The sequence below is a fragment of the Motacilla alba genome, chromosome 1 (assembly GCF_015832195.1).
Source record: "Motacilla alba alba isolate MOTALB_02 chromosome 1, Motacilla_alba_V1.0_pri, whole genome shotgun sequence".
Lineage (NCBI taxonomy): Eukaryota > Metazoa > Chordata > Aves > Passeriformes > Motacillidae > Motacilla > Motacilla alba.
In genome coordinates, this window is record NC_052016.1 from 91,257,330 (window position 1) to 91,281,994 (window position 24,665).

Here is a 24,665-nt window from a genome sequence, read left to right on the forward strand (position 1 = left end):
GCTGCAACGAGCCTGCAGAAATGGCAAACCATTATGTGCTGATTCTTGGAGCTACCTGGACAGAAAATGCACTGCCATAGGCTCACTTGGCAGTCACTTGGTGTGTTACCCTCACACAACGGGATGGGGACACACAGCTATTCCACCTGCAGATGGAGGTGCACTAACATGGGAACATGTAACATTCCAAGAGCAAAACTCTGCAGTATGAAATCCAACTGAGATACATCACAGTTGTTGCAGCACATACAGGCCTGAAGTTAAAAGCAAAAATGCAATCCAATGAGTCAGTGTTCATTCACAACAGGTGGTGTGAAGAAATTGCAACACATCTTCCATTTCCTTCACATTTGTAAGAGCAGTGGCTTTTTGGGCATGTGGTCCTGCCTTGCCTCTCTGGGGGAGGTTGGTCCTGGAGGAGGTATGTGCAGGTTGAGCTTTATGCACAAACGGCCAAGAATGCCCAATGCTTTCCGGTCATCGTGGGTGTCCTCAGAACAGGCCAAGATCTTCAAAGGATAGAAAAGCATATGGTTCTTGACTCCAAAATTTTGGGTTTATATATAACAAAATGAGCAACATGGTAACAGGCACTGGGGATTGATAAGCTCCAGCCAGAGTTAATTTGAGCACAGCCACAGCTGAGGCCTGTTAGAAGGAAGCTGCAGATGCAGTGAGAGGCATTGATGTTTCAGTTGTTGAGAACATCATAGGACAAATGAAGCTACAGTTAAAACAGTGGTAAGACCACCAAAGGGCATTTTATGAGGAACTTCAAAAATATGTAAAAGAGCACAACTAGTTTAATCAGTTAAACAATACAGCATAAGTTGCAAATGAGACAGAAGAATACTCAATAAAAATATATTAAACTATGATTTAATGATAAAATATAATTACTACAGTAGCTTATTAGGATGAGAATCTTTTTAGCACAGCAGAAAAAGTACCATTATATATTTAAAGTAAGTTTAAAGGGAGAAAAAAGATCAGTTTTAAAATATTCCATGTATTTCAGTAGTTTTTCATCCTCTCCTGATGACATTTTAGAATGGTGCTATGGTTTCCAAGCAAAAGATGCTGAACACCAGAATAAGACTTTCAGACATGTCTTGCTTACATCAGCCCTCTCAAATCCATTCTGAAGAGTGTATTCAACCTGCAAATGGATACGGTGGAACTCCTTTCACCCCCAGTCCTGTTATCTGTTAACACACAGAGAAAAAAACAATTAGAGCGATAATTCACCATTATTAGACTCTTGGTTTCCTTACAAAACTAAACATGCTTTAATTTAGAAAAGGACTGTGTCCTCCAGCTTGACATCCCACTTTATTTTGCACACATCAGCTCATCACAGACTGGAATTTCAATGCATGCTCTTTCTCTAAAGCTCAGTAATCACAGGCCACAGTCCATTCCCCAAAAGCCTCTTCTCTTAGATACTGCTAAGCCTTAATTCTGCAGTTCACAATGTAACCTTCAGCACGCACACACAAAGAGCATGGCTTTAAAACAAATCCCAGTGGAACAATTTTTTAAAGAGATAACTTCATGATAATTAACTAGAAAGTAAATAAAAGCAGATGCTTTTATCTGCCACTGATTAAGACACGTAAGTATTTATCCATCCTTTCCATAAATAGAAAATGCAAACAGTGTTGGGAGAGGGAGAAGTATAAAGAGATGATTACATAGAAAATTTGCACTATCAGCATTGGTACAAAGTTTAAACCCCAAAGTATCTTCAAATCTCTAAATGTGTTTAACTTTCTGCAAGAGGAACAATAAATACAAACAACAGCTTAACATATATGACCAACATTCTAACAACTGTCTTTTTCCAGATTCCCACCACTGCCAACTGGAATTCTGCTACCCGAAAAAATCAGGAGTGAAACAATAGCCTTTTAAAATGAAAGGAGAAAGTATCATTCACCTTGAAAATCCCACCAGCCTGCGGTTGCCGTGAAAGCCACTCTTTATCCATCCCATCACTGGCAGAAGTCACAAACATTTCTGAATAATCCTTTCCTCCAAAACAGCAGGAAGTTGTTTTGTCTACAGGAAGTTTCACAGTCTGGAGTCTTTTTCCTGGAGGAAAACATGCATGAGGTTTCCTGTTTGTCAACTCAGAACAAGAAATTTAAACAAATTATCGCAAATAACCATTGTGGGGCCAGATATTCCGCAAAAGTGGGAACCAGGGCTGGGGAGGTCCCATCCTGACTGATGAGCACCATGACAAGGAGAAACCAGACTTCTGTGAACCCTGTTGTTGATGATGTATCATTTGACAAGTTTCCGTTTCAGGTATCACCAACAAATCCCACTTCAATCCCAGCTTGTCCTCTAATTAAATGCTAACATCCACAGCACAAATACGTATCTGAGCTCATCATCTAGGCTGTCCATGGAGTCAATGGAAATGGGATAGAATTCCTCTCTAAAACAGGTCACATGAATCATGCCCTAGACCTGCTGACTTTTCTACTTTTAACTACAAAGGCAGCCTGGAGCGAGCAGACCTCGTGCAGCTTTACGGAGGCGTACCTCCTGCTACACCTCTACTGCCTGCGGTTAAGGAAGATTAATTCCTAGAAGTTTGTCCTGAAATTTCAACAGTCTTTCAAATCAAGCTTGCATAAAATAGGGATCATGGGACATGTGCGATGTTTATAAAAAAACAGCACTACCATAAATAATACTACGCATTTATTATGCCAACAAATAACAACAGTCTTAATGAGGGTAGTGAACAGATCGCCTCTAGCCCTAACCAGAAGGCTGTCGAGACATCTTGCAGCAGTTTTTTCCAAAATTTCTGCTAATCCTGGGCAATAGCAGCCTATTCCCATTATGCCTATCTTATGTACCTACAAGTGAATTTCTCTTTCTAGAAATATGCTAAAGCACATGAATTTCCTTACAAAATGTGTAACTTCTCTGTCCTCCCAATTGCATGTGCAAAGGCCTTGGTCCCCCTACAGCAACTAACTTTAGTGATGTGTTGAAATAGCAGGAAAGTAACTTTGATGTTGGGAACCCTAGAAATCGACTAATACCAAGTCTGGGAGAAAGTGAGTGGGAAGTGCATTCAAAAGGAAAAAACATGGACTGTAGGAAAAGGGGCATGAGCCCCAAAGACAAGGGAATAGACTCTGGTTGCAGTTGTAGTGTGTTCTCAGCGATTAACAGCCTGGAAGGTATCATTTACAAAGCTCTGAGGTGTCTCCCTGGATTTCAAGAAAATCTGCACCTGGATTCTCTACAATCTATCTGGAGTATTACTTGGTCTCTAAAGAAGAGACAAATTTAGCAAATCTTTTTTACACTACAAAAATCAAAGGATATTAGAAACAATCATTAGGAAGAACTATAAAGTATTTAATTGCAGTTTAGATTGGACATGAAGAAAAATTTCTTCACTGAAAGGGTTGTCAAGCATTGGAACAGGCTGTCCAGGGAAGCGGTGGGATCATCATCCCTGAAAGTATTTAAAAACTATGTAGATGTGGTACTTAAAGACATGGTTTAGGGGTGGACTTGGCAGTGCTGGTTGATGGTTTGACTCCATGATCTTGGAAGTCTTTTCCAGCCTTAATGGTTCTAGGATTCCAATTTAAAGAATAAAACTAGCAGGTCACTAAGCGACCAGAAGCTATGACAAGACTTGGTAACATGTACATTAGACACCCCGAGAGTGCAAACCCCATGGGATCAGCCATCAGCCTTTCCCTGTAGCACATCCTCAATCTAAAGGCAGCAGCCATCTCTGCTAAAGAAGCCTAGACCTGAAAAGCTGCTTCACCCTGAACCTCAAAGCCTCCACTTAGGAAAGATGCCAAACAAACGAGTTTCCTGGTCCCATTGCCCTAAAAACAAAGTCCAGGCTTTGTTATCATTGAAACCTGAAAATCCCTCACATGTTTTAGATGAGCTCTTTATTGGTGGATGTATCTGCAACTGGCTGACAGCCATTCAAGCCACACTTTATGGCTATTGTGCATTAAAAGAGGCTCTCATAGAATTCTCTTCAAACCTGACTGGGTTATCTCCCTAAATAATTACAATTCATTCAGAATTCAACAAACTGCAGATTTTAGATATTACTTCAAAATGATAGCATGAGAGGGCAGGTAAGCATGAGATATTCACAAAAAAAGGTGGCTCTTTTTGACATGGACACCTACCCTGTGAAACCTCATAACACTGTTCTTTGCAGGTGCTATGACATAGGTGAGGGGGAGACAGAACAGGTTCAGGAAGGAGAAGTACACCGAGAAATGCACTACCAACACATCAGTACCTCATCCATCTGTGAGCATAAAGACTGGGAGCGCATTAGGGATTTGTACTCTGCCATCAATATTCTTGCTATCCCTACACATCTGCTTATGGACACTATTCCTTCTAGCTTTCCCATATGAAAACACCTCCAAAAGGGAGAAGGAAAAGGAAAATAAGTGAAAAAAATGAAGGAAAACAAAAGGTCGGGCAGGAAAAAGGCAGAAACAGTGAATCAGAGAGGAAAAATTATTTAATCTACTATCCCAGAAGGGTATTCAGAGGGCTGGTGGATGTCACCAAGTAATGCTCTGCCCACCAGAGAGAGAGGATGTGGGTCCAGAAACAAGTCCCAGCATTGCTGGCATCTCCCAACTGGAGCTTCCTTCTCCTAGGGCTGGGGTGCAGACTCTGTGCAACTGGAGAAGTCCTACAGGTTGGCAAGACTTTGGATGGGTACAGATCAAAAGGTGAGGGGGAAAGCAACAGTGTCCAGTGGGACTTGTAATAAAATCCAGTAGGCTGCCCAAAATAATACACTAAGCTGAAGAAACAAGATTAAAAAATGGTAGAGGTTTCCAGCAGAGTCAGAAGCTAGGCTGGTGCACATGTGCCAGGGTCTGCTGCACACAAGGCACTGGCATCCCTGAATCCACAGTCCCACAAAGCTCCAAGCATTCTGCTAGGCTCCAAATGTATTCCAGTGCAGTTGCTCTTCTGCTGCATGATGCAAACTTGTGCTGTCTGGGATCTGACAAAATCACGCTCCCATTCTCACCCAACAGCCCCTTGCAGCCAATGTGGTTCAGTTTCCTTTAAGTGCTTTGCATGTGTTTTCGACCCAGAGTAAATCATCCCTGGCACATCACTAGAGTCCAAATGAGAGCAGCAGTGAACAGACTCAGACAATGGGCACACCCAAGACATTACTGTGGGAATGATAAAATGCTGTGGAATTCATTAAACATTTTTTAATTATTTCATTGCAAAATTGATTGTGCAAGTAACTTCCAACAAGAAAAAATATGTTGCTGGCATCAGTGTCCCATGGGACTTGTAATAAAATCCAGCAGGCTGCCCAAAATAATACACTAAGCTAAAGAAATAAGAGTCAAAAATGGTTTTAAGTCATCTTTTCCATTTATCAATGACATAAACACCGGTCCTAATTTTGGAGGATGCAAGAGGATGCTAACTCAAACAATACACAGGCAGAATGATGGTCTCCTTAGCGACTTCATCTTTTCCAACACAACAGATGCTGGCAACAAAGGAGACATATTTACAAAGGTAATTTTTGAGAGCAGGGACATAAAATTGTTTGAAATGATAAGAAAAAAAAGAAAAAAAAAGGGGAAAAAAGAAAAAAAAGGCAAAAAATTGCACAGTTTTAAAAAAAGAGCAGATATACCATTTTTGTGAGGTGAAAAAACACCCACCCCTCACTGTTTGTTTTTATTTCTTCTTTTGGGTGGTTTTTTTTGTTTTTTTTTTTTGGTTTCTAACACAAAATTCCAGTCCATCTTTTGTAAGGACTTACCTGTCTTGGGGTCAAGGCGAATCACTCTCCCACCATCATAACAAGCCACCCAGAGTTTGCCTTCTGTGTCAATGCACATCCCATCAGGAATGCTCTCCTCTTTCTCCAGTTTGTATATACTCCTACGGTTGCCTGCAGCATAAAAAAACCACAGAACTGAGCGAGACAGTTGTTTAAATTTTTATCAGTCACAGCCCAGTAGAGTTATTTGTACTATTATTTTCAAAAGCTGTGCTGAGACCCTGAGTTTTTTTTTTTTCCCATGAAAGAAATAGATTGTGTCTGCCACCCTGTTTGTTTCCCGAGACAGTTGTTTCTCAGCATGATAGCCTCTGGATCAGTTTCTATCCATTGAAAGTATAATCCTTCTTTCTGGCATTCATTTCTAGTGCACCACTCGCGTTCCCTACTTACAATTTTAAATGAATAACTGAATAAATTAATGTTAGATATATTCATAAAATTAATTACTTGTTTTAAAAGTAGTTTGAATCATTTCAAGTATGGGTTGCTCCAGTTGGAGACTTTTCAAACAGTTTGCTGGAACCTGCCAATAATCACTGTTTCAACACAAAACTGACCTTCAGATCTATAAACTGAGAGCTTACATAAACACAGAGTTCTGGAGGGTAAAGCACCAATTTCAAAGGCATGCTATTGACCAAAAAACAAACAACTCTATCTGAACTTTTATCTACTATTAGTAAAGAAAATTAAACTCAACTTTCCAACACTGTTTATTTTATGCTCTGACAACTTCAATGTTTCTCTTATGCAGCAATATTTTTAATGAGTTTCCTTTTTGCTGCTGGGGATTGTCAGACTGCCCAAAGAAAGAGCGAGCGAGAATGAGTGAGAGAGAGAAGTGCCCTATTTCCTAGGGAAAAAAACAGTTGTAAGCCACAGCAGAGAAACATTAGGACAAGGTGCTACATCCAAAATTACTTTAAATTCAGAGGTTTAAAACTAAACATCAAATTGGCTGGGTTTTTTTAAAGCAAAATACTGCAGCCTGTGTACTCAAAAGCAAATTAACAGTCCAAGTCACCGGATCTTTTCTTTTGCCCAAGCTTGTAGAAGCCCTTAAGGCTTTGTTTTGTTTTAAATTAATGAAGGAAGCTTTGAGTTACTGCTACCGTTGTTGCCTTGTTCTTTCTGCAGAATCTTCCTTTAGTAGCTTGTATTTTAAAAAACAAAATGGGGTGAAGAGTGAAAAAGTATCTAGAGAAGCTGGCAGAGGTTTTGTGCAAGACTACAAGCTTGCTATCACTTTGTCTGTGCTGCCAGTGACAAGAAACACGCAGCCACAAGAAGAGACAGATGAGATACACTTTGTCCTTTTTACTGCAAGATCAGATGCGCCTTGTGTTTAGGAACAGTAGTACAGACAACTACTCAAACTGCCAATTTAAATACTTTATAGTATTACCAAATGACCCGACTGGTTCGAGCCAGGAGCCGACGCAGGCGCAGACAGAGGCTAATATGGCTTCTGTTCATCCCCCAAAGCTCTGATCATCTCTGTGTAATAACCAGAGCAGAAACAAACATCACGATCTTTAGGCGCAAACCATCGTTTCAGAATACAACCATTCATACCAATTTTTCCAGTTTGGAGGTCATAATCAAAGGCATCCACCGAGTAGGACAAGCTGTCAATGTAAAAGAAGGTTCTGTGATCCAGCGACCAGTCCAGCCCATTGGAAATGTCCACCTGGTCAAAGTGCTTCACCACTGAGAGGTCGGGGAAGAGCGTGTACAGGGAGCCCTGGCGTCTCTCCAGCACAGCAGGACGGATCTCCTCTGCCATTGTACCTGTGCAGAGCCAAAGGGGAAAGAGCAGTTTCAGAGTAAATGGACTCTTCTCCAGGTTTGGAGGCAGCCTCTCACTACGATGGTGATCACATTGCCAGCATAGAAGGGGGGCTTCTGAAATTTGAGGAAGAAACTGAGTTAAAAGCAAAAGAAAAAGGCAGACTTCCAAAGTGCTTGCTTTTAGCAGAAGGTGGTAAAACACAGCCTTTGTTCTTTTGTTGAACATTTCTGCAGCAGAAATGGGGTGCAGTGTGATTCCTGCAAAATGTTTTATTCAGTCACTCACATATTAAGACAGGTGTGGCCAGCACTTAACTTACAATAAATCTTAATGCCTTGTAGAGCTGAGAGAGTGGAAAAAAATTACCTCCTCCCTCAGAATGAATCTCACACTAAAGCCTCTTTTAAAGCAAATCTCATCTTCACACGTTGAAGTTGGCAGCTGAGACTGGCTCTTGAGAGGCTGCGTAAATACAGGTTAAGTTAGGCCTTGGCACTGCACGACGTAACAGAAGCACAGAATGGTGTTCTAAAAATCAGGAGGACAGCATCACAGCTGAGGCTGGAGGCCACCTCTGGACATCATCCAGGATCACCCCCTGCTCAGAGCAGGGTCAGACACCACAGGTTCCTCCCACCAGTGTGGGGCATTGAAGATCTCCATGAATGAAGACTCCATACTCTCTCTGGACAACCTGTTCCACTGTCTGGTCATCCTCAGTAAAAGAGTTTTCTTATGTTCATACAGAATTGCCTGAGTTTCAGTTTGTGCCCACTCCTTCTGGTCTTCCAGTGGGCATCACTGAGCAGAGCCTGGCCTCCATCTCTTTTACTCCCTCCTCAGTCAGGTACTTACACCTAAAGGTGAGATTCCCTGAGCCTTCTCATCTCCAGGATGAGCAGTCCCTTAGTTTTTAAAAATAATAGTCTGAGTTACGAAGAACAAACCACACAATATAATAAATTTCCCACTGGAAAAGTATTTTCTATTGGCATCCTTCCAGTATTCAAAACAAGCAGCTGACAGGAAGGAGGCAAGGCCAGTATGTTAAACTAGGCAGGCTCGGTGTAGTCAGCCTCTTTTTAACAAAATAGTCCAGATTAGATAGTGCCCAGGTGATATAAGCAAATTTGTAAATGGATTTAAGCTCTGTTTGAAGAAAACAAAAAAAAATCCCCACCATTTAACTGTGAAGGAAAACTTGCTGCATCTACTACTGATCACCACATCTTATCATCAAAACCCAGCAAGCACCAGAGGGAAGAAAGAGACTGCAGCATACCTGCAAAATACCTCCCTGCAGGATCCACCTTCCCATCATTGAATCGGGTGTTTGCTTTATCCTTGTCCACTTGAGTAATGGTGGTTACCAGCTCCTCTTTCCATTTCAAAGCAGCAAACCTGGTTCCTAGGGTGATGACATAATCCCCAGACTTCCGGAGAGCCACGGAGCTCACAGGAGCATCTGGGAACAGGGTGAAATTGAAAAGTGAGATGTGCTATGAAGAGACATTTCTTTCCTGCCCTCTTCAGATATGCCAACTGAACTCAGCAAAACCACAGGCAAGAGAAACAACCTACTTTTCTACCAACAAAAACTGATGTTTAAATACATAGAAACAGATTCTGTCACGTGAATTTGAGTATTACCACTGCTACAAGGAGCTATAATCATTACCAGCACCTAGTTGTGCTAGGTGCTTTATAAAAAGGGGGACAGGAACATATGCTTTTTACAATAGTTTACTGTGTGGGCTCTCCTCTCTACAAGGGAAAAATCAATTGCCACAAGAGGTCTAGAGCCACAGTGTTTATTTAGCACAGCTCCTGTGTAAATGAGCCGTGAAGAGATGGAGGGAGAGTATCTCTGCACTGGACAGGTCACACAGGGCAGGAGAGACACGCCTGCACCACACTCTGCTGTGCCGCTCAACCTCCAGCAGCACCAAAAACACACCAAGGAGTGGCAGAGCTTCCCAAGAGCTAAAACAGTGCAGAAAACTAGTTCACACTCACTTTCCATGATTCCACTTGAGCTATTATGCATAAAACCTCAATTACAGGTTATTACAAAGGAATTAGTAAAAAAAAAAAACAGTGAGTGTAAAGACAACATTTCTGGAAAAGCCAACAATGAGATGCAATCCAAGGAATAATAACTTTAGGCAGGGCAACCAAGTCTGGCATAGTATTTTCTATAAATGCAACTAATCACTAATTTTCTAATTTAAAACTGAAACATTTCTTGTGTTTATAGCTTTGCAGGGGTGTAATTAGGTAATACTTTCACAAACACTTATAACCACTAGCAACCACCACTGGGTGACAAGAGGAACTGCTCCTTTCCAGCTGTTTGCCCATGGCTCAGGATGCCCCTTCCCTATGCAGCCCTGGCAGCAGCAGCACCGTGACAGATATCTGAATGCTATTTTCCCCAGCACTGGAGATGAGCACCTGACTGCAAGCGCAGCTCTAGCAGCTGAGGCTGCTGGTGGACTGGGCTCACTTACACTGGGGTGTCACTCCTTCTTCCTGTGCCAGCACAGAGGGCAGCAATGTCCCCTCAGCCGTGTGTGGCACCTGCCACATGATGTAATTTTGCTGCTCTTAGGATTGCCAGTAACCACACTAATAAAGTGGTTTTCTGCCTGTATCAGCAGCAGGGGCTCTCCTAGCAGAGCATGGGATTGCAAGTCTACCTTTGCTCTCCCAGGAAAACAACTGGGGCCGTGGCTTAGCAGAGTCCTTCCTCCTGGGCAGCACCCAGGGCGTTCCTCCCAGCCTGGGGGGAGCAGCCCCCAAGCACTGCTGTCCACTGGAGGTGTTGGACATCCAGGTGCCCCTACAGCCACAAGAACAGCTCCATACATTCCTGACAAATCACCCCAGAGGACAGGGGTGCATGAGGACACAGCCACCCTACTGTTCACTGCACAATCACAGCACAAGGAGGGCCTCAGCCCATGCACCCAGCTCAGTCTGCTGTGACCCCAGAGGGATTTGTCGAAGCAGCATCTGCAGGAATTGATTGATATGCAGCATCATATCCTGCACCCAAGAGAAAACTGACCATAAGGTCTCCCCTCCAGGCCCAGTTATGCAGCTATGGTGTTCCCCCTGTAAAGTTATAAAGGGCATTTGAAGTTGTTTCTAAGCATGGGGTTGTTGCAATTCTCTTATTAAAAGCTTTAATAGTGAATAATTTCTCTTAGTTTCCACTTTGGAAGCCCACTACTATAATCTCATGGCATTCTTTGGTTGTTTAGGGCTTGGCTTTTTTTTCTTTTAGTCGTGGCATTCCCAAAGACACAGCTATTATTCGTAACTATTTTATTACTTAAGAGAGGAAACAATTAAAAAAAAAAAAGAATAACAGGAGTTACTTCAGCTGCTCTCCCTTCCACATCTCCAGAGAGGCTACAAGCAAAAGACTACACCTTTGAGAATAGATCAGTTTGGGGTAAAGGCAGGGAGAAGCACACTCCCTCAGCTAAGCTAAGAGGAAGTAAGTTTGGGCAGCAACACTTCCAAAATCATTATCAGGCCTTCTCTCATCTTGAAATTGGCAACGACAGTAATTTGGAAGGCAGATAAGTCCAGATCAGTTTCTAGCGAATAATCCAAACAGCTTATAGGTAGGCAAAATTGATTGTCACCAAGTGTTATTGAACATGAAAAAATAATAAATTGTACTGAAACCACTTAAGGAGCTGTCTCCCAACACAAATATTTACTCTATCACATCCAGCAGTAAATCTGCAATCCTTTTTAAATGTGAGTTAGCATATCTCTTCTTTTATGGAAAAAATACTTGAACCATTGAGACTCTAGCTGGTGACACCACTACCTTAAAAAAGTACCAACTTCTTAAATCATTGTTGGAAATCGTCTTTCAATACAGAAAATGTGATGAGCATTGATCATTCACACCAGTACTACAGACACCAACAGAAGAACTGTGCTTCTGGGACAAAGTACAAATAAAAGAGAGCGAGTGAGGACAACTTACAGGGAGAAGAAACTGATCAAATATAACTCAGTACTAAGGAAACTCCCCAGGACTGTCTGGTCTGAATCTAGTGTTTCCCAATGTGGTGGCGACCGAGGAAACCCAGGCTGTAGGGAAGAGTCTCCAGATCTGAGCACCGTGCAGCTGCCGAGGGACACAGCCCGAGTCCAAGCGCGCAGCTCCCGCACACAGAGGAGGTTTTCCAGCGGCTCCTTACCCACGGCAATGGCCTGTGCTTGCCCGGTGAGCGGGCTCCAGCGGCACACCTTCCTACCCGTGATGTCCACGTAGAGCAGCGCGCCCTCCTTCTCGTCCCACACGGGCGACTCCCCGATCCCGCAGCCCTCCCTGGCCACGCACTCGATGCTGACCGATGACATGGCCTGCGGAGGAGCCGGCACCGCGTGTGCCTGCGGGGAGGGAGCAACCAATGGGAACGGGAAAAAAAAAAAAAAAAAAAAAAAAAAGGGGGGGAATATTAAAAGAGAGGGGAAAATTGAATGGGGGTGCGGGCGGGCGCAGGGAGGCAAAGGCCGCTCCGCCGGCGGGCCCGCCCCCGCATGCCCGGCCGCTGGGGCGCAGCGTGCGCGCCGCCGTGCCGTGTACACACAGGCGTGTGCGTGACCCTACCTGCCTACGAGCACGGGAGAGAAGAGCAGCAGTAATGAGGATCAATAACTCGGAATGACAAGGAAGCGCGCCCCCAGCACGCCCCGGCCGTACCTGTTGCAGGAGCGCCGCTCTTATAGCGGGCGGGCAGAGGGGACGCGGCCGCCCTTGGGGACCCCGGCGGGGGCGGGCTGGCCTGCCGGGCCCTTCGGGATCCTCCTCTCCCTGCACGGCCAGCGCCAGGAGCCAGCGGTGGCGGCTGTCCAAGCAGCAGCGGCTCGGCACCCCTCTTCCAAGAGCTGCAGGGAGGGAAAAGAGGGAGAAAAGCTTCTTTCCCACGACGGTGGTCAAGCTTCTCAGCCCCTGGAGAGGCTGATTCCCAAAAGGCCGGGTTTCTCCCTGCCTTCTTGCTCTGGTGTAGGTGGCCACAGAGACTTGGCCCCGAGTTCCAGCACCAGGGATCCTTCACAGCTCCTGCAGCAGCACCTTGGTTATACAGATATCCCAGGCGCTCAGCATGCCCTGTCCTCTTTTACTCCCACCACTGTTTAGTCTGAAAACCTTCCGAAGGCAGGAGGCAAACAGTTGGCAACAAAAGCTGCAGATAGAGTTGGCTGCTGCACCTGCTTATCTCAGTGCCATGGCCACTACAGCTCCCACGCCTCAAGTCTCAAAGCAGTGGATACTTTTTTTTATCCCAGGTCTCCCCTTCATCATCCCATGACATACTGCCTTTTGACTTGGTGATCCCCACAGAGATCAGTGACAGCAAGTGGCTTCAGCGGCCTTGTGTGTCTCTGCCTGGAAACTCAGGAGCACAAGGGTTGCTTGCTGCTGTGTCCCCACGAACCAGAATTAACTCAGCTGCTCCAAAGCTCGCCTCTTCTCCATCCAGACTCAGGATGCCAGCTGGCTTATGCAGCAGCCCCATTATTCAAGGAGCACTGCATACCAGTGATCCCATAGCACCCAGCAGGATCTTTTAGGAGGTAGTCCCCAAACAGCTCCTCTTAGAAATTTTATCTGTTGCTTATCATACATCCTCCTTGCAGCGATTATCTCCTGTTGAATATTTTTATTTAGTTGCCTTTATTCATAGAGCAGGTGGTCACAGCCCAGGCTTCACTTGCTAACATGTATTTCTATTAGTAGTATCTTGGGAAAGTTCATGGGCTACATGACCTTACCAACATGTGTTTCATGCAGGCTTCCTCTGATGGAGTACTGATGTGATATTCATTAACTTATTGTCACCTTATCTGAGCAGTTAGACTTCTATTTTATAGGCTTCCATGATATGCCTTCAGTGTTTGGCATTGAATTAATTTATTTTTCTGTCCCACTGCTTCATTTAAAACAAATAGCAGGATTGTATCTCAGACCTGAGGCAAGCAAATTATTAGCAACAACCGACACAGAGAAACATTCAGAAAAAAGTGCCATATCTCTCTCCTTTTTTCCATACACTTCACAACATGGAAAGAAGATTCAGAAATTAAAAAAAAAACAACCAAACAAACCCATATGCAAAGAATCAAAGAATTCATTAAGTACAATGAAGACCAATTATTGCTTCTTACAAAGCTTAGCCACATTTAATGCTCTCCCATTGTTTTTGCACACTACAAGGCCATTTGGGATACAATGCAAGAGCTTACTAAATCCAGCAGCAACAGGAGATACACTCTCAACCCACCTCAGCAGCCTCTTCTCCTCGCTGACTTAAGCATCTGCCAGCATGGTTTGGAGGCATCAAAACAAGCTGTGTGCTGGCACACACCTTGGGAGAAAATGAACAGCTTCTGTAAGCACTGGGTTACAACACAAACTCTGTGCCGTGTGCAGGGAGCTTGGATCTCTAGCTCCATAGGGCAGCACCCCTGCTTTGTCTTCTCTGTATTGGCTAATCCAAGCTTGTTGAAAGGTAGAGCGGGGAGGAACCCATGGTGGGGTGAAGGCTCACAGCATCAGATAAAGTCTTCTGCCAGTACAAGTTCACTGTGGGAGGGAAGAGCACAGAAGAAGTGGCTGCCAAAGATTGTACTGCCTTGTGCCTTCCCACTGGGAACTCCTTGTGCCTTCCCACTGGGAACTTCCCACTGTTGGACTGCAGCCACAGGCTACTACATGGCCAAATCAGACTGACAGGGAGCTAGCACAGCACCTCTGTGGCTTCCACAGGACACACCAGTAGCTTAGCATTTCTTCCACATGGTGGGAGGGAGCAAGGAAGTGGAATTCTTACTTATCTACAACCATGAAGAAACAAAGAGAAGATCTGTGATGTGGGAGGCCTTGTAGGGTGAAGGTTCCCTCAACTGCCAGAAGCCATTACCCTTCTTGCCAGTCAGGAAACGCTCAGCAGTTCTGGAGAACAGCCCAGAGCACCATAGAGATGGAAAAATCCCCCCACCCTCAATTACTGTAGGCAAGAAGAGGTGCTGGACTATTTCAGGCACTATAGAGACTATAGAGGGTTTTACTTCTGCTCATTCCTGGAATGTTGCAGTTGTTCTTGTCTTCATTTACGAGCCTGATCCTGCTATTTTCTTCATCTTTAGAGCAATCCTTGTCTTTTTTCCTTACTTACTACTGTGAGTCCTCCTTCCTGCTTGAAGGTGGGAGAGCTCCAGGCCTTATCCATGGCTGGTAAGAAGTGCAAATGCAGTGTATCAGCTGTCTGTATCCCAAAAGCTGCCTCTGTCAGGCCACCTCGGCAGATGGGCAAAGTACAACTGAGAGAAGGGACTGTGCCAAGGGCCGTGGAGTCCAAGGAGCCACTACCTCAGTGCAAGCCTGCTAAATCCATTAGGGCAACCAGAGTGGGCATGTAGGAACTCTCCCCTAGCAGATAATACTGCATTTGGGGGTGCACAGATGAAGGGACAAGCAAAAAACACTGAGCAAGAGCAGAGGTAGAAACACAAAATCAGTCACTGCCATCAGTTCACTGGAAAGGAAGAGTTGGCACTGCCATGCACTTGTTTGCAGCCAAGTGTAATTCTTGGAATTGGCTTGTGTATCCAGATCAAGTTTTATTTGTTAGCAAGCAACAAGTAACTCCAGGAGAGATCAAACTGCTGAGAAGTTTCAATTGTTTACTAGTCTGGATGATCACAGTTGTGTATTTAAACATAATAAAACATTTGCCAAAGAACTCCATTTTCCTGTGTGCAAATGTCTGCTTCGGAGAAGGTGGCACCAGCAGATTTGTGCCCATTGACTAATTTATGTGTCTAGCACCACTGTCACACTAGTTAATGCAGAATGGATTAAGAATCTCAGACAGGGAATCTTTTCTACAAAGGATTGCACCAAATCACCATGAAGTCATATTGAAGTATTTAGCCTTTAAAAACCAGTTTTCACAAAAATTACAATCGTACCCGTTACTTATTACAGTTTATTACACAGACTTCTTTCAGCACAATTCCTTCTTTACAGGACACAGGCTCATGAAAAAGCATCTCTCACTTAAGATTACAATGCTTAAGCAAATGTGTGACCTTTCCCTCTGCAGCCAGTCTCCCCAGTGCTTCAGGAACACTCTCACGCTTACACCTCCAACTTCTTTGTCTTGGGAGCACCAACAAGTGCACGTTTCCACTGCTTGAAGCTGCCTCACAAATCTGGAGTTCCCAGCCTGTGCCTCTCCAGACCTCCGCTCTGTACTGGGAGCAGCTGGGCAACAGGGTGCTTCAGAAAGCATTCTTCAGTGGAGCACAGCCAAGACATTTTTCATTAATGCCTTACTTTTCTGGTCTTTGTACCCCATGTGACCTGGATTTGCATTTTGCTTGCCTCAGGATAAAAAAAAAAGAGCATTGATATGTGCCACAGCAGCTGCAAAATTATAGTCACAACAGAGGTCATGCAACAGAGCCAGGACTTGAGGGAAAGGCAGCATCTTTCATTCAAATAACTGATCTAGCAACAGTGCTTTCAGTGTTTGCAGCTTACAGGCATGCAAATCCTTCTTCTGGCCAAATCAAAATTAAATTTCAAATTAACTGCAGATTTAGAGTGACTTCACAGAGCTTTAATTTAAGATGTTCAACCAGACAATTTGAGAAGCCTGGTTTATGTACCAGCCATTTGTAACGAGTGTAAGCTACAGCTTTCTTATTAATAATCGCATCACCTGGCTCATCCAGCTTTTCAGTCTCTGCTTCCTTTTACCAGGAGAGATGTCTGGCTTGTAGTATAATGATTAATCAGGAAAAAGATGAAACAATGCCCCTACTTCATTTTAGAGGAGACAACACAACAATAGCTCAGCCAGTTTTAAGGAGGGAAAGAGCTTTGGTTAGGTTCCATTCAACCAGATGCAAATGGAGCCTAAAATGCCAGTGACAGGGGTTCCCAAACTACTCAGCACCACCCTTCTGAGATAAGGAACTACAAAGGAATGCAACCAGACACCACGGCTTCAGGTGAAGTGGGTGGGCTTGTTCAGAGGTGTTTTCCCCCTCGGATGACTCATTCCCTCACCAGGGCCTGCATTCCCCAAGGTATAACCAGAGTAATTTTCCCAAGTGGCATGTAACACTTTTTCTTTTTATAGGTACTACTCTTGAAGTCTGTCATAACCTCAAGAGCTCTTAGATGACCAGGAGATTTCTCGATGGAAAACTTTCCTTTTATGTTGCTGTTGAGCTAAGTTTTAAATCCTTGCTCAGGATACTGGCCTACTGATTTTATGAGCAGAACAACTCTGGAACTGTTATGGAACTGTCAAAATACAACCTGTGTCCTGCTCCCCAGTGCTCTTTCCTCGGGGTAGGGTGGGTGGAGCAGCACCCGAGGAAAAACAACAGAAACCAGAAAAAAAAAGGTCTTCAGGATGTTTAAGCCAAAAGAAACCATGAAGGTGTCATTATGGAACCTACCCATAGATTTAAAACAATGTATATCAGATAAAGTAGCCAAGGTGAGGCAGATACCCAGCTCCAAGTCTGCTGAGAAAGCAATGGAAGGCAGGGAGGGTCTGCCCAACCTAAAACAAAAGAAGAATCCCAGAGAAAGGGCAGGGCAAGGTGGATCCAGGAGGCTGTCCAGACAAAAGAAGCCTACAGGAAAAAGAAAGATTCTCTGGAAGCTGCATACACAGAGGCAGGGAAATAAATGAGCAAATATGCGAGGCTGCTTCTCCTACAACCACATGGTCAGACAAATTTATCCAAGCTCTCTGCAGAGGGGTGAACTTCAGGAACAGAAATTGTCATGCGCATCCGCTATTTTCAAACAACTTACCCAACTGCTACGTAACATTTTTTTTCGGAAGTCTGTGCTTGCAATCACTTTAATCCACCTGCCACATCCCACTAGATGCACTCACTTGGTTAGGAGCAGAGCCTGACAGCAGCTATCCCAGAATCATCTCTGCAAGAGGTGAATACCGCAGAGTTTCACCTCAGGAGTGACAAAACTGTTCAGCCATGAAACTGGTGTAAAAGGAAGGTTCAGAAGCAGCAGTAGCAAGGCATCTCTCATGAAACCAGAGCCCAGAAGTCTGTGTGTCTTCACTTCTTCGTAAGGAAGCCGCATTGAGGCACTCCATTGTTTTCCATCTCTGCCCTTCCCCGGTATTTTTCCCTTGCATGCCAAGCTCCCCGGTTGTGCAAGCAGCTTTTGTTCCTTAATTCGCATCAAAAGCATATTTTCTTCATGGATGTGTCAATTCCCTGCAGTGCTAAACCTTTACAAGTGCGGGGATCATCCAAATTCCCAAGATCAGAATGAGTGGTTTCGCTGGATTATCTTCGCAGCTCACAGAGGCAGGCTTTGGTTACCTCCCAGGTATCAGATCCACACCGTGCGTCTGCAGCACAGCCTGTACATCCAGGCCAGGTCATCAGAGCAACCACATCAAAATCAAGGGAATGTTTCAGGCTTACATTTAATAGCCAAACATTTGTAATTTCTCCTTCAATCGTTTGGGATTCATGGTGCAAAGAAAACATTCCACAAGTGATATACACAAGTTATAACTGAGAAACGTTTCTTTTAAGGCAGAAACACAAATGCAGAGATGATGGTGCTCAGAACCACTGTGCAGCCCCTTTAGTCCTTGGACCATGTTACCATCAACAAGTAAGCACACTTAGCTATTTGCAAAGACTCTACAAACCAATAGTATCTGTTTCCAAATTAATGGGGACACCGATCTCCTTCCTTGGCCCTGTCTTTCCCACATCCCAGCCACAGGCAGACTGTATGTTGAGAGGGAATTAGAAGCCACCCGTCAGAAAGTCACAACAAGGAAGTCTGTTTCTGGTATCTGTTGCAAGATGCCTTTAGGGAAGAAGAAATCCTGGTCCCGAATAACAACAAACAGTCCAACACTTACTGCTTTTTCCTAGTGCAGGTTTTTCTTCCCTTCTGTCTACACCTTTATTGCCTTTTCCCCTTTTTTTACCTCCTGTTTGCTTTTCAGCTGAGGGATTTGGGCTCCATTTCACCCAAGCTTTCCTTAGCTGCAGTTCCAGCCTGCCTGGGGCCACCTGCTCAGTCACTCCAGTCCTTAAGCCAGTCCACAAGCATGTTGTTGGCTGCTCAGCTTTGACTCACTCTGCTGCTGCCAGACAGGCAGGAGGGTCACTGCTGCCTGCAACACCCACATTGCAAATCCCATCCTTCTCGAAGGCTGCCGGCTGCAGAGCCAGTCAGAGCAGGAGGGATGCTATGGCATCAGCTAGCCCAGCACCTTCCCCTCCACCTCCTCATTTTTCCTTCTTCCCTGCTCTAGCCCAGGGAGCAGCTGCTCTGTGCCAGTAAGGTACCTCACAGCACCGGCCTGTGGGAGCAGGGGGAACTACAGCAGAAGGTCGGGTAAAACCCATGTGGCCCCACTGTGTCCTTTGCAGGCAGACTGGGGGGTGTTCAGCTGTGCACGTCCGCGGGGTACAAGAAGAGGGATCACAGAAGGGCTGGCTACAGCTCTTCCTCTATAACTCACTTTGCCCGACCAGGGAAAACCAGCCATATTACAGCATAAGCAAATACATTGAAAAATGAGGCCAGGGCAGCAAACGGTCTGTTACATCTGCTCAGCTAGGCAGAAACAAAAGCCAGGCTTGCACTATTTGCTATACACAGCAAATTAGTGCTCAGCGACTCTTTTTTGGGAGGCTGAAGGGAAAGGGTTTTCCTGGATACTTAACTTGTTAAAGTATTGCCAAATCGGCAGAAATAATTTACTCCCGATGGACACAGTACTGATGAGTTTTACAACCTGCCAGACACAGAGGGTAAAGCCCTGAATAAATCACAACAAATGAAAATATTGTTAGCAGTTTCATAATTTAATGAAAAAGTACTTGTAAAAAGGGGACATCTGAAAAAGACCGAGTCCATCTTGGAAAATTGAATATATATATATTTATATATATAAAACAAAATGCAAAAACACAACAAAAAATTGACAAATAAGGTTAAGAGGTAATACTTCAAACAGTTAGCCACCGAACGCACAATAAAAACTAGCAAATGCACTTTGGGGACAATACTTGAGAACTACATAACCAAGGGCTCCTTCATATGTCTATTAAAATCATGTAAAAATTAGCAAAACCATTGCCCAGACTGGAAACAACTGAATTGATAACCCCAGAAGAGCAGAAATGCTGAGTTTTGCTGAAGCACCATTTTCCCTCTCTTCTGTCATATGCTTCCAGCCACAAAATAACATGAACACTTTGCTGACCTCCCAGATAAGTGTTCCCAATAAAAGCTTCATAAAATTTCATGGCCAGTGAGAGAGGATTACTAATAAATATTGAAGGAGAACTAAGAGAATCAGAACCAGAATACAAATGAACAGACATTTGTTTACTTATTCTGAATGACCCATGGCTTAGAACACAAAGCATTTCCCATAAAAATAAAATATGTGGAAACCTAAATTGCTACTGCATATTTACACCAAAAGAAATAATTTTGAAGATACAGCTCTAGAAAGATCAATTACACAAATATACATAAAATCAAGAAGAAAAAAAATAAAATAAAAAAAAATGCATGAAGCAAACAGAGCAGATTGGCCAAGTATACTTTTTAAAAATGATTTCACTACTGAAGAGTCCTCCAGCCCCTGACCTGCTAGTCCTATTGCAACTAGGGAGATTTCAAAGTTTAAAACAAATCTAAAAATGTCGTTGCCATTTCCCAACCTAAAAGCAATAAATTAAAACTATGAAGCGAAACTGAGTTGCTGTTCACATCCTGCATAGTCATCTTCACACTGTGGGGGGAACATCTTTTTGTTTGTAGACAAAACTGAACCCTCAACAGATCTGTACAAGGTGCCCTGCACAACCTGTGGGTCCTTTCAGCCAGTGATGGGGGGACAGAGGATGTTGCGTGTTTATGAAATGTACAGCATTTCAGACAAAAATAGTGCAGTAGCTTTGTTGATCAACACAACACCATCTGTAAAACAAGTTAGTTTGCATTCAAATGAAAATCCCCTGTCTTTGAAACAAACAGAAAGGGATTCATTCCCTTCCCTTCTCAACTCCTCAGTCATTACTGGCTGAAATTTAATCATTATTTAACAACTGCTGATTTTAAAGGACATACAAAAAATGTGTTAGACTGGGAAACAGCAACTGATCCAGAGGTTGAAAAGCAGCGTAATAAAATAGTAGATTTTCAGGAATTAAAAAAACCTCTTTAATTAAACCATCATACTCTAGAATGATGACTGGCTAAAATTTTACAGACCTAGATGCCAGAAGACTCCTATGCCTGTGTTCAGGCAACTAGGGTTGAAAATTTGCACCTGAAAAAAAAATTCAGCTAAAATTATTTCTAATTCAGTTGACTTTAAAAACACCAGGTAAAAACACCTCTGGGTATGAAATCTCAGTTTCAAGAGGAACCTGGCATCACCGGTGATTGCCTAAATGTAAGTGTCAAATAGCATTTTTCTTTGAAGTAGTACTTCTACTTTTGTAAACACTATCCACAAAATTAGCCATCTGTACTTGTTAGCTGGGTAAAATATTTACAAGTGCATCCCACAACAAGCATCTATGTACAGAGATTAAAAAACTGAAGTACTAGAAGTTGTATATTTACAAAATAAGCGAATTATTGTGAAGAGAAACACAACCTTCAGCAAAAGCAGGGAATGGGGGGCACGTCTAGAGGTCAGCGAGTTTGGCAGCGCCAGCAACGCCTGCTTCCGCCCTCCGCAGGGAGCCTGCAAACGCCACTGCAGTTCAAAGCCTCCTGCAGAAGGGGATCATCACTTAGTAGTCACTTTGGGCCTGATCCAGCAGAGCACACCGGCATGTGATCAGATAGCTGAGCACAAACGTTCCCGGGGGAAACCAGCAGGACTTTTCACTGCTTAACTTCCTAACACATCCGCAAGTGCATTGCTGGATCAAAGCCATACTGCAGGTGCCATAACAACGCAGTTTCAGTGTTTGCAGTCTCTTGCAACACCTTAACAGCAATGCAAGGACTTCTTCAAAACCTGTCCACCACCACAAGACTGCCTCTACATGAACACGGTGCCTTGCACTTAAGCTGGCAAGGGGGAAGCAGTTTCCTGAATTTTTGCACAATTAACCACTTTGTGCTCTCCCAGATGTTACCCTCTGATAAAACACACAATCTCCACACGATTTTGTGGATAACTGACCGAACCTTGCAAAGACTGCAAACCAATTCACAGTTGAACAAAACTACTCTGATTTCTCTCCCCTCCCCCATCCCCTACTGCAGCTCTTCCTAAATAGGTCCTAGACTATTTTCTGGAACCTTTTGATGCTGAGCTTTGCACTGGTACACTGGAATACATAAAGGCTGAATTACCCCTTGGGGGCTTCTAATCACCTTTGTACCGAACTGTGAGATATCATATTCTTTTTGTTTCTATTGTGACAGTCTCTTCCAAAGTCCTTACTTGGGCTTTCTCTCTCTGAGCTACTTCGTCTTAACCTCACTTGTTCTTTGTTTTCATCACTTTCTGCTTCAGAGTCACTTAGCTCTAAGTCAGGACAGTACCCATCGTTGTCCTGGTATGGAGCACCTTCAAGTGCCTGCTTGCTCCACAAGCGATCTTTTGTTGCAAGTCTTCTCGTTGGCTTTTCACAGCACCGGAGATCTTCCGTGGTCCTCACCAGACTGTTGGTAGCCTCTTTAAAGGACCGGCTGAAATGTTCAATGGTGGATTTTCGGAATCCACTCTGGCTGGCCAAGTGAGCCGTGAGCACGGACTCTTGCTCGTAGGACGTCTGGCTGGAGCTGTCTCTCTGGCTCACATCTCCAGCCCTGCCCATCAGACCATTGGATTTGGACACCAGCCTCGAGTTCTCCTGCTGCACCCGCCCGTTCCCAATGGAAGACTGTCCATGCAAAGCAGCCTGAAGAGCTAAAGGCTTCCCAGAAGGCTGACCCCGGTGAAACTCCATCAGCTGCGTGGGGCCAGAATCCTTTGCCTCGCTCCGAGGCTTGCCGATCCCTGCCAGCAACCCATTACTTCTGCTGTCGTGCTGATACCTGGCATAAGATTTTGCTTTAATTTCAAATGATTCCTTTGACATTGGCACACTCCGTTTGCTGTAAACAGTGCTGTTGTTGTCAGGAGAAAGCGGTCTGTTGCCAGGCTTCAGCGAGTTATTTTTGCAGTCTCCTAATGCTGATTTGGGCATTTTTAACTTCAGGGTGATCCTGGGAGGTGGGTAGAACAGTGTGTTTTCTAGTGCACTTGTCAGGGTATGGCCTACAGGACAAAGAGGTGAGGAAGCAGAAGAAAAAAGGCTTTTTTAAAAAGTGTAATTTCTTTTGCCATCCGTAACAAGTTTTACAGTCCATTATACGGTCAGGCAACAGTAAGAAGCATTTGCAAATAATTAGCGTGAAATTATTTTAGGACACTAAGGAGAAGTTGCGATAACCAAACTGTTCCAAATCATCCACCGCTTTGGAATTTAGGTAAGCATTTAAAAATTTCCATTAAAAACAACGGTGTGCCCTTTTTATGGGGCTTTAAGCCAGTGAATTGAACCAGTTTTGAGATATGACTGAAGTTGTTCCAACAAAACTGTAAAAAAGGTTCATATTGAGTTTTGGATGAAGAAAAAACAATGCTTCAAACTGAGTTTCAATTTGGACTTAGTTCAACCCTCTGCTTTGTATTATAAAATTCTCTAAGCTTTGAAAGTCTTTTTACCTCAACATATGAGTTGTTTGTGGTAATACATGCATACAGCACTCACTGCAAGTATCAAGCTATTATAATAAGTATTAAAAAAACCACTTGTATTTATAAGATATTAAATAAACTTAGTAGACATTGCTGATAAAATGTATTTACACAAAAGCAAGGAGCTTCAGAGTGCCATTGCTTCCATGAAGTACTAGTCTGATCTAAAACAGTTTAAAAAAAAAAAAACTTCATCAGTACTAACGAAACCTATCCATGTTTCAGGGGCAGAGAAAAAAACCACGAAGATTTCACCCTAAACTGGTGAAGTATATATCTAGAAAGACCAGAGAGATCTTAATTTCACACAAAAAAATAGCTGCCTTTCCTATTAAAAAAAATCCCAGTAACTACACTGGTATGCATATGCTCTTCCTCTTTCCAAATGCTGTGTTCCTTATTTTAAAAACTTGCTGTAAATGCGAAGGGCAGAGTGGGGTTTGGCACCTCAGCCTTCCCAAACAGTTACTAGTCCCTATTAATACCCAGAGTACTTAAACTCTTTTGGAAGGAAGGAGAGCAAATGCAGATGGCAAACTAAGAAATCTGTGCTGCTCATGACGTGCACAAAGCACATGAGAACAGCAGCAATTCCCATCAGTCACTCTTTCTCTTGCCTGAAGGAACCAACTGGTGACAGCAAGCAAAAAAGCCTTCTCGGCTGGAGACCCAACCAGCAGGGTAAGCTTGCTGTGGGGAACCAGTGCCACACGCCAGCAGCCTGACAGTGCAAAAACCTAGAGATCACCAGCAGCTCACTTCTGCTATCTGGCTGCCACAGTGATAAGCAATAGGCATATAACAGAAACAGCCATAAAATAAAGAAATATTCAAGTAAATATTTTAAGCAATTAAAAATTATAGAGTTCTGTGTTGCTACTTTGATTGACTATGTACTTGAAGAAAATTCTTAAAGGCATTTTTACATGTTAAAAACACTAATCAAGAACATGAAGAGAATACGCTGCTTTAGTTTAAATAGAGGCAGGATTTATAAATATTTTACATTTATATGTTTACCTGCAGCAATTTCCTGATTAATGAGTTGGACTTGCAAGTTGAAGACCTGTTCGTGTACTTTACTGTGGGACAACTTCAGTTTCTCTCTCCTGCTTACCATGTAGCAGAGATTTCTTACCTATGGAAGAATAACAGGAGACTTAAAAGGCAATAAGAAAATAAACCC

At 43.6% G+C, this 24,665-nt stretch overlaps 2 protein-coding genes across 12 annotated transcripts in view; both read right to left on the reverse strand.

Annotated features, from left to right (window-relative positions):
• Positions 1 to 863: 863 nt before the first annotated feature.
• LOC119703080 (regucalcin) lies at positions 864 to 12,644 on the reverse strand. 2 transcript variants are annotated; one of them, XM_038142445.1, is made up of 7 exons: positions 12,283 to 12,644; positions 11,870 to 12,062; positions 8,926 to 9,108; positions 7,427 to 7,642; positions 5,828 to 5,959; positions 1,940 to 2,094; positions 864 to 1,205 (listed from the first exon to the last, which is right to left on the reverse strand). In XM_038142445.1, the coding sequence occupies exons 2-7, from the start codon at positions 12,030 to 12,032 to the stop codon at positions 1,155 to 1,157; spliced, it is 900 nt and encodes a 299-aa protein (XP_037998373.1). In that variant the 5' UTR covers positions 12,033 to 12,062; positions 12,283 to 12,644; the 3' UTR covers positions 864 to 1,154. The 2 variants fall into 2 exon arrangements, with proteins under 2 accessions (XP_037998373.1, XP_037998287.1); XM_038142359.1 differs by having other exon boundaries at positions 12,376 to 12,509.
• A 2,463-nt stretch (positions 12,645 to 15,107) lies between these two features.
• JADE3 (jade family PHD finger 3) overlaps positions 15,108 to 24,665 on the reverse strand; it is a 72,932-nt gene continuing 63,374 nt past the window's right edge. For all 10 annotated transcript variants that reach the window (XM_038141657.1, XM_038141154.1, XM_038140984.1 and 7 more), the window contains 2 exons: positions 24,500 to 24,617; positions 15,108 to 22,996 (listed from right to left, as the gene is read on the reverse strand). In XM_038141657.1, coding sequence (XP_037997585.1) covers positions 22,104 to 22,996; positions 24,500 to 24,617 — 1,011 coding nt within the window. In that variant the 3' untranslated portion in view covers positions 15,108 to 22,103. The remainder of the gene's footprint in view (positions 22,997 to 24,499; positions 24,618 to 24,665) is intronic.

Coding starts and splice junctions, on each gene's coding strand:
- LOC119703080 (XM_038142445.1), bottom strand. CDS start 12,032: ATGTCATCGGTCAGCATCGAGTGCGTGGCCAGGGAGGGCTGCGGGATC. Junction 5,960..7,426: donor CCTCCAAACTGGAAAAATTG/GTATGAATGGTT, acceptor TTTATGCTGCAG/GCAACCGTAGGAGTATATAC. Junction 2,095..5,827: donor TCGCCTTGACCCCAAGACAG/GTAAGTCCTTAC, acceptor GTTTTCCTCCAG/GAAAAAGACTCCAGACTGTG.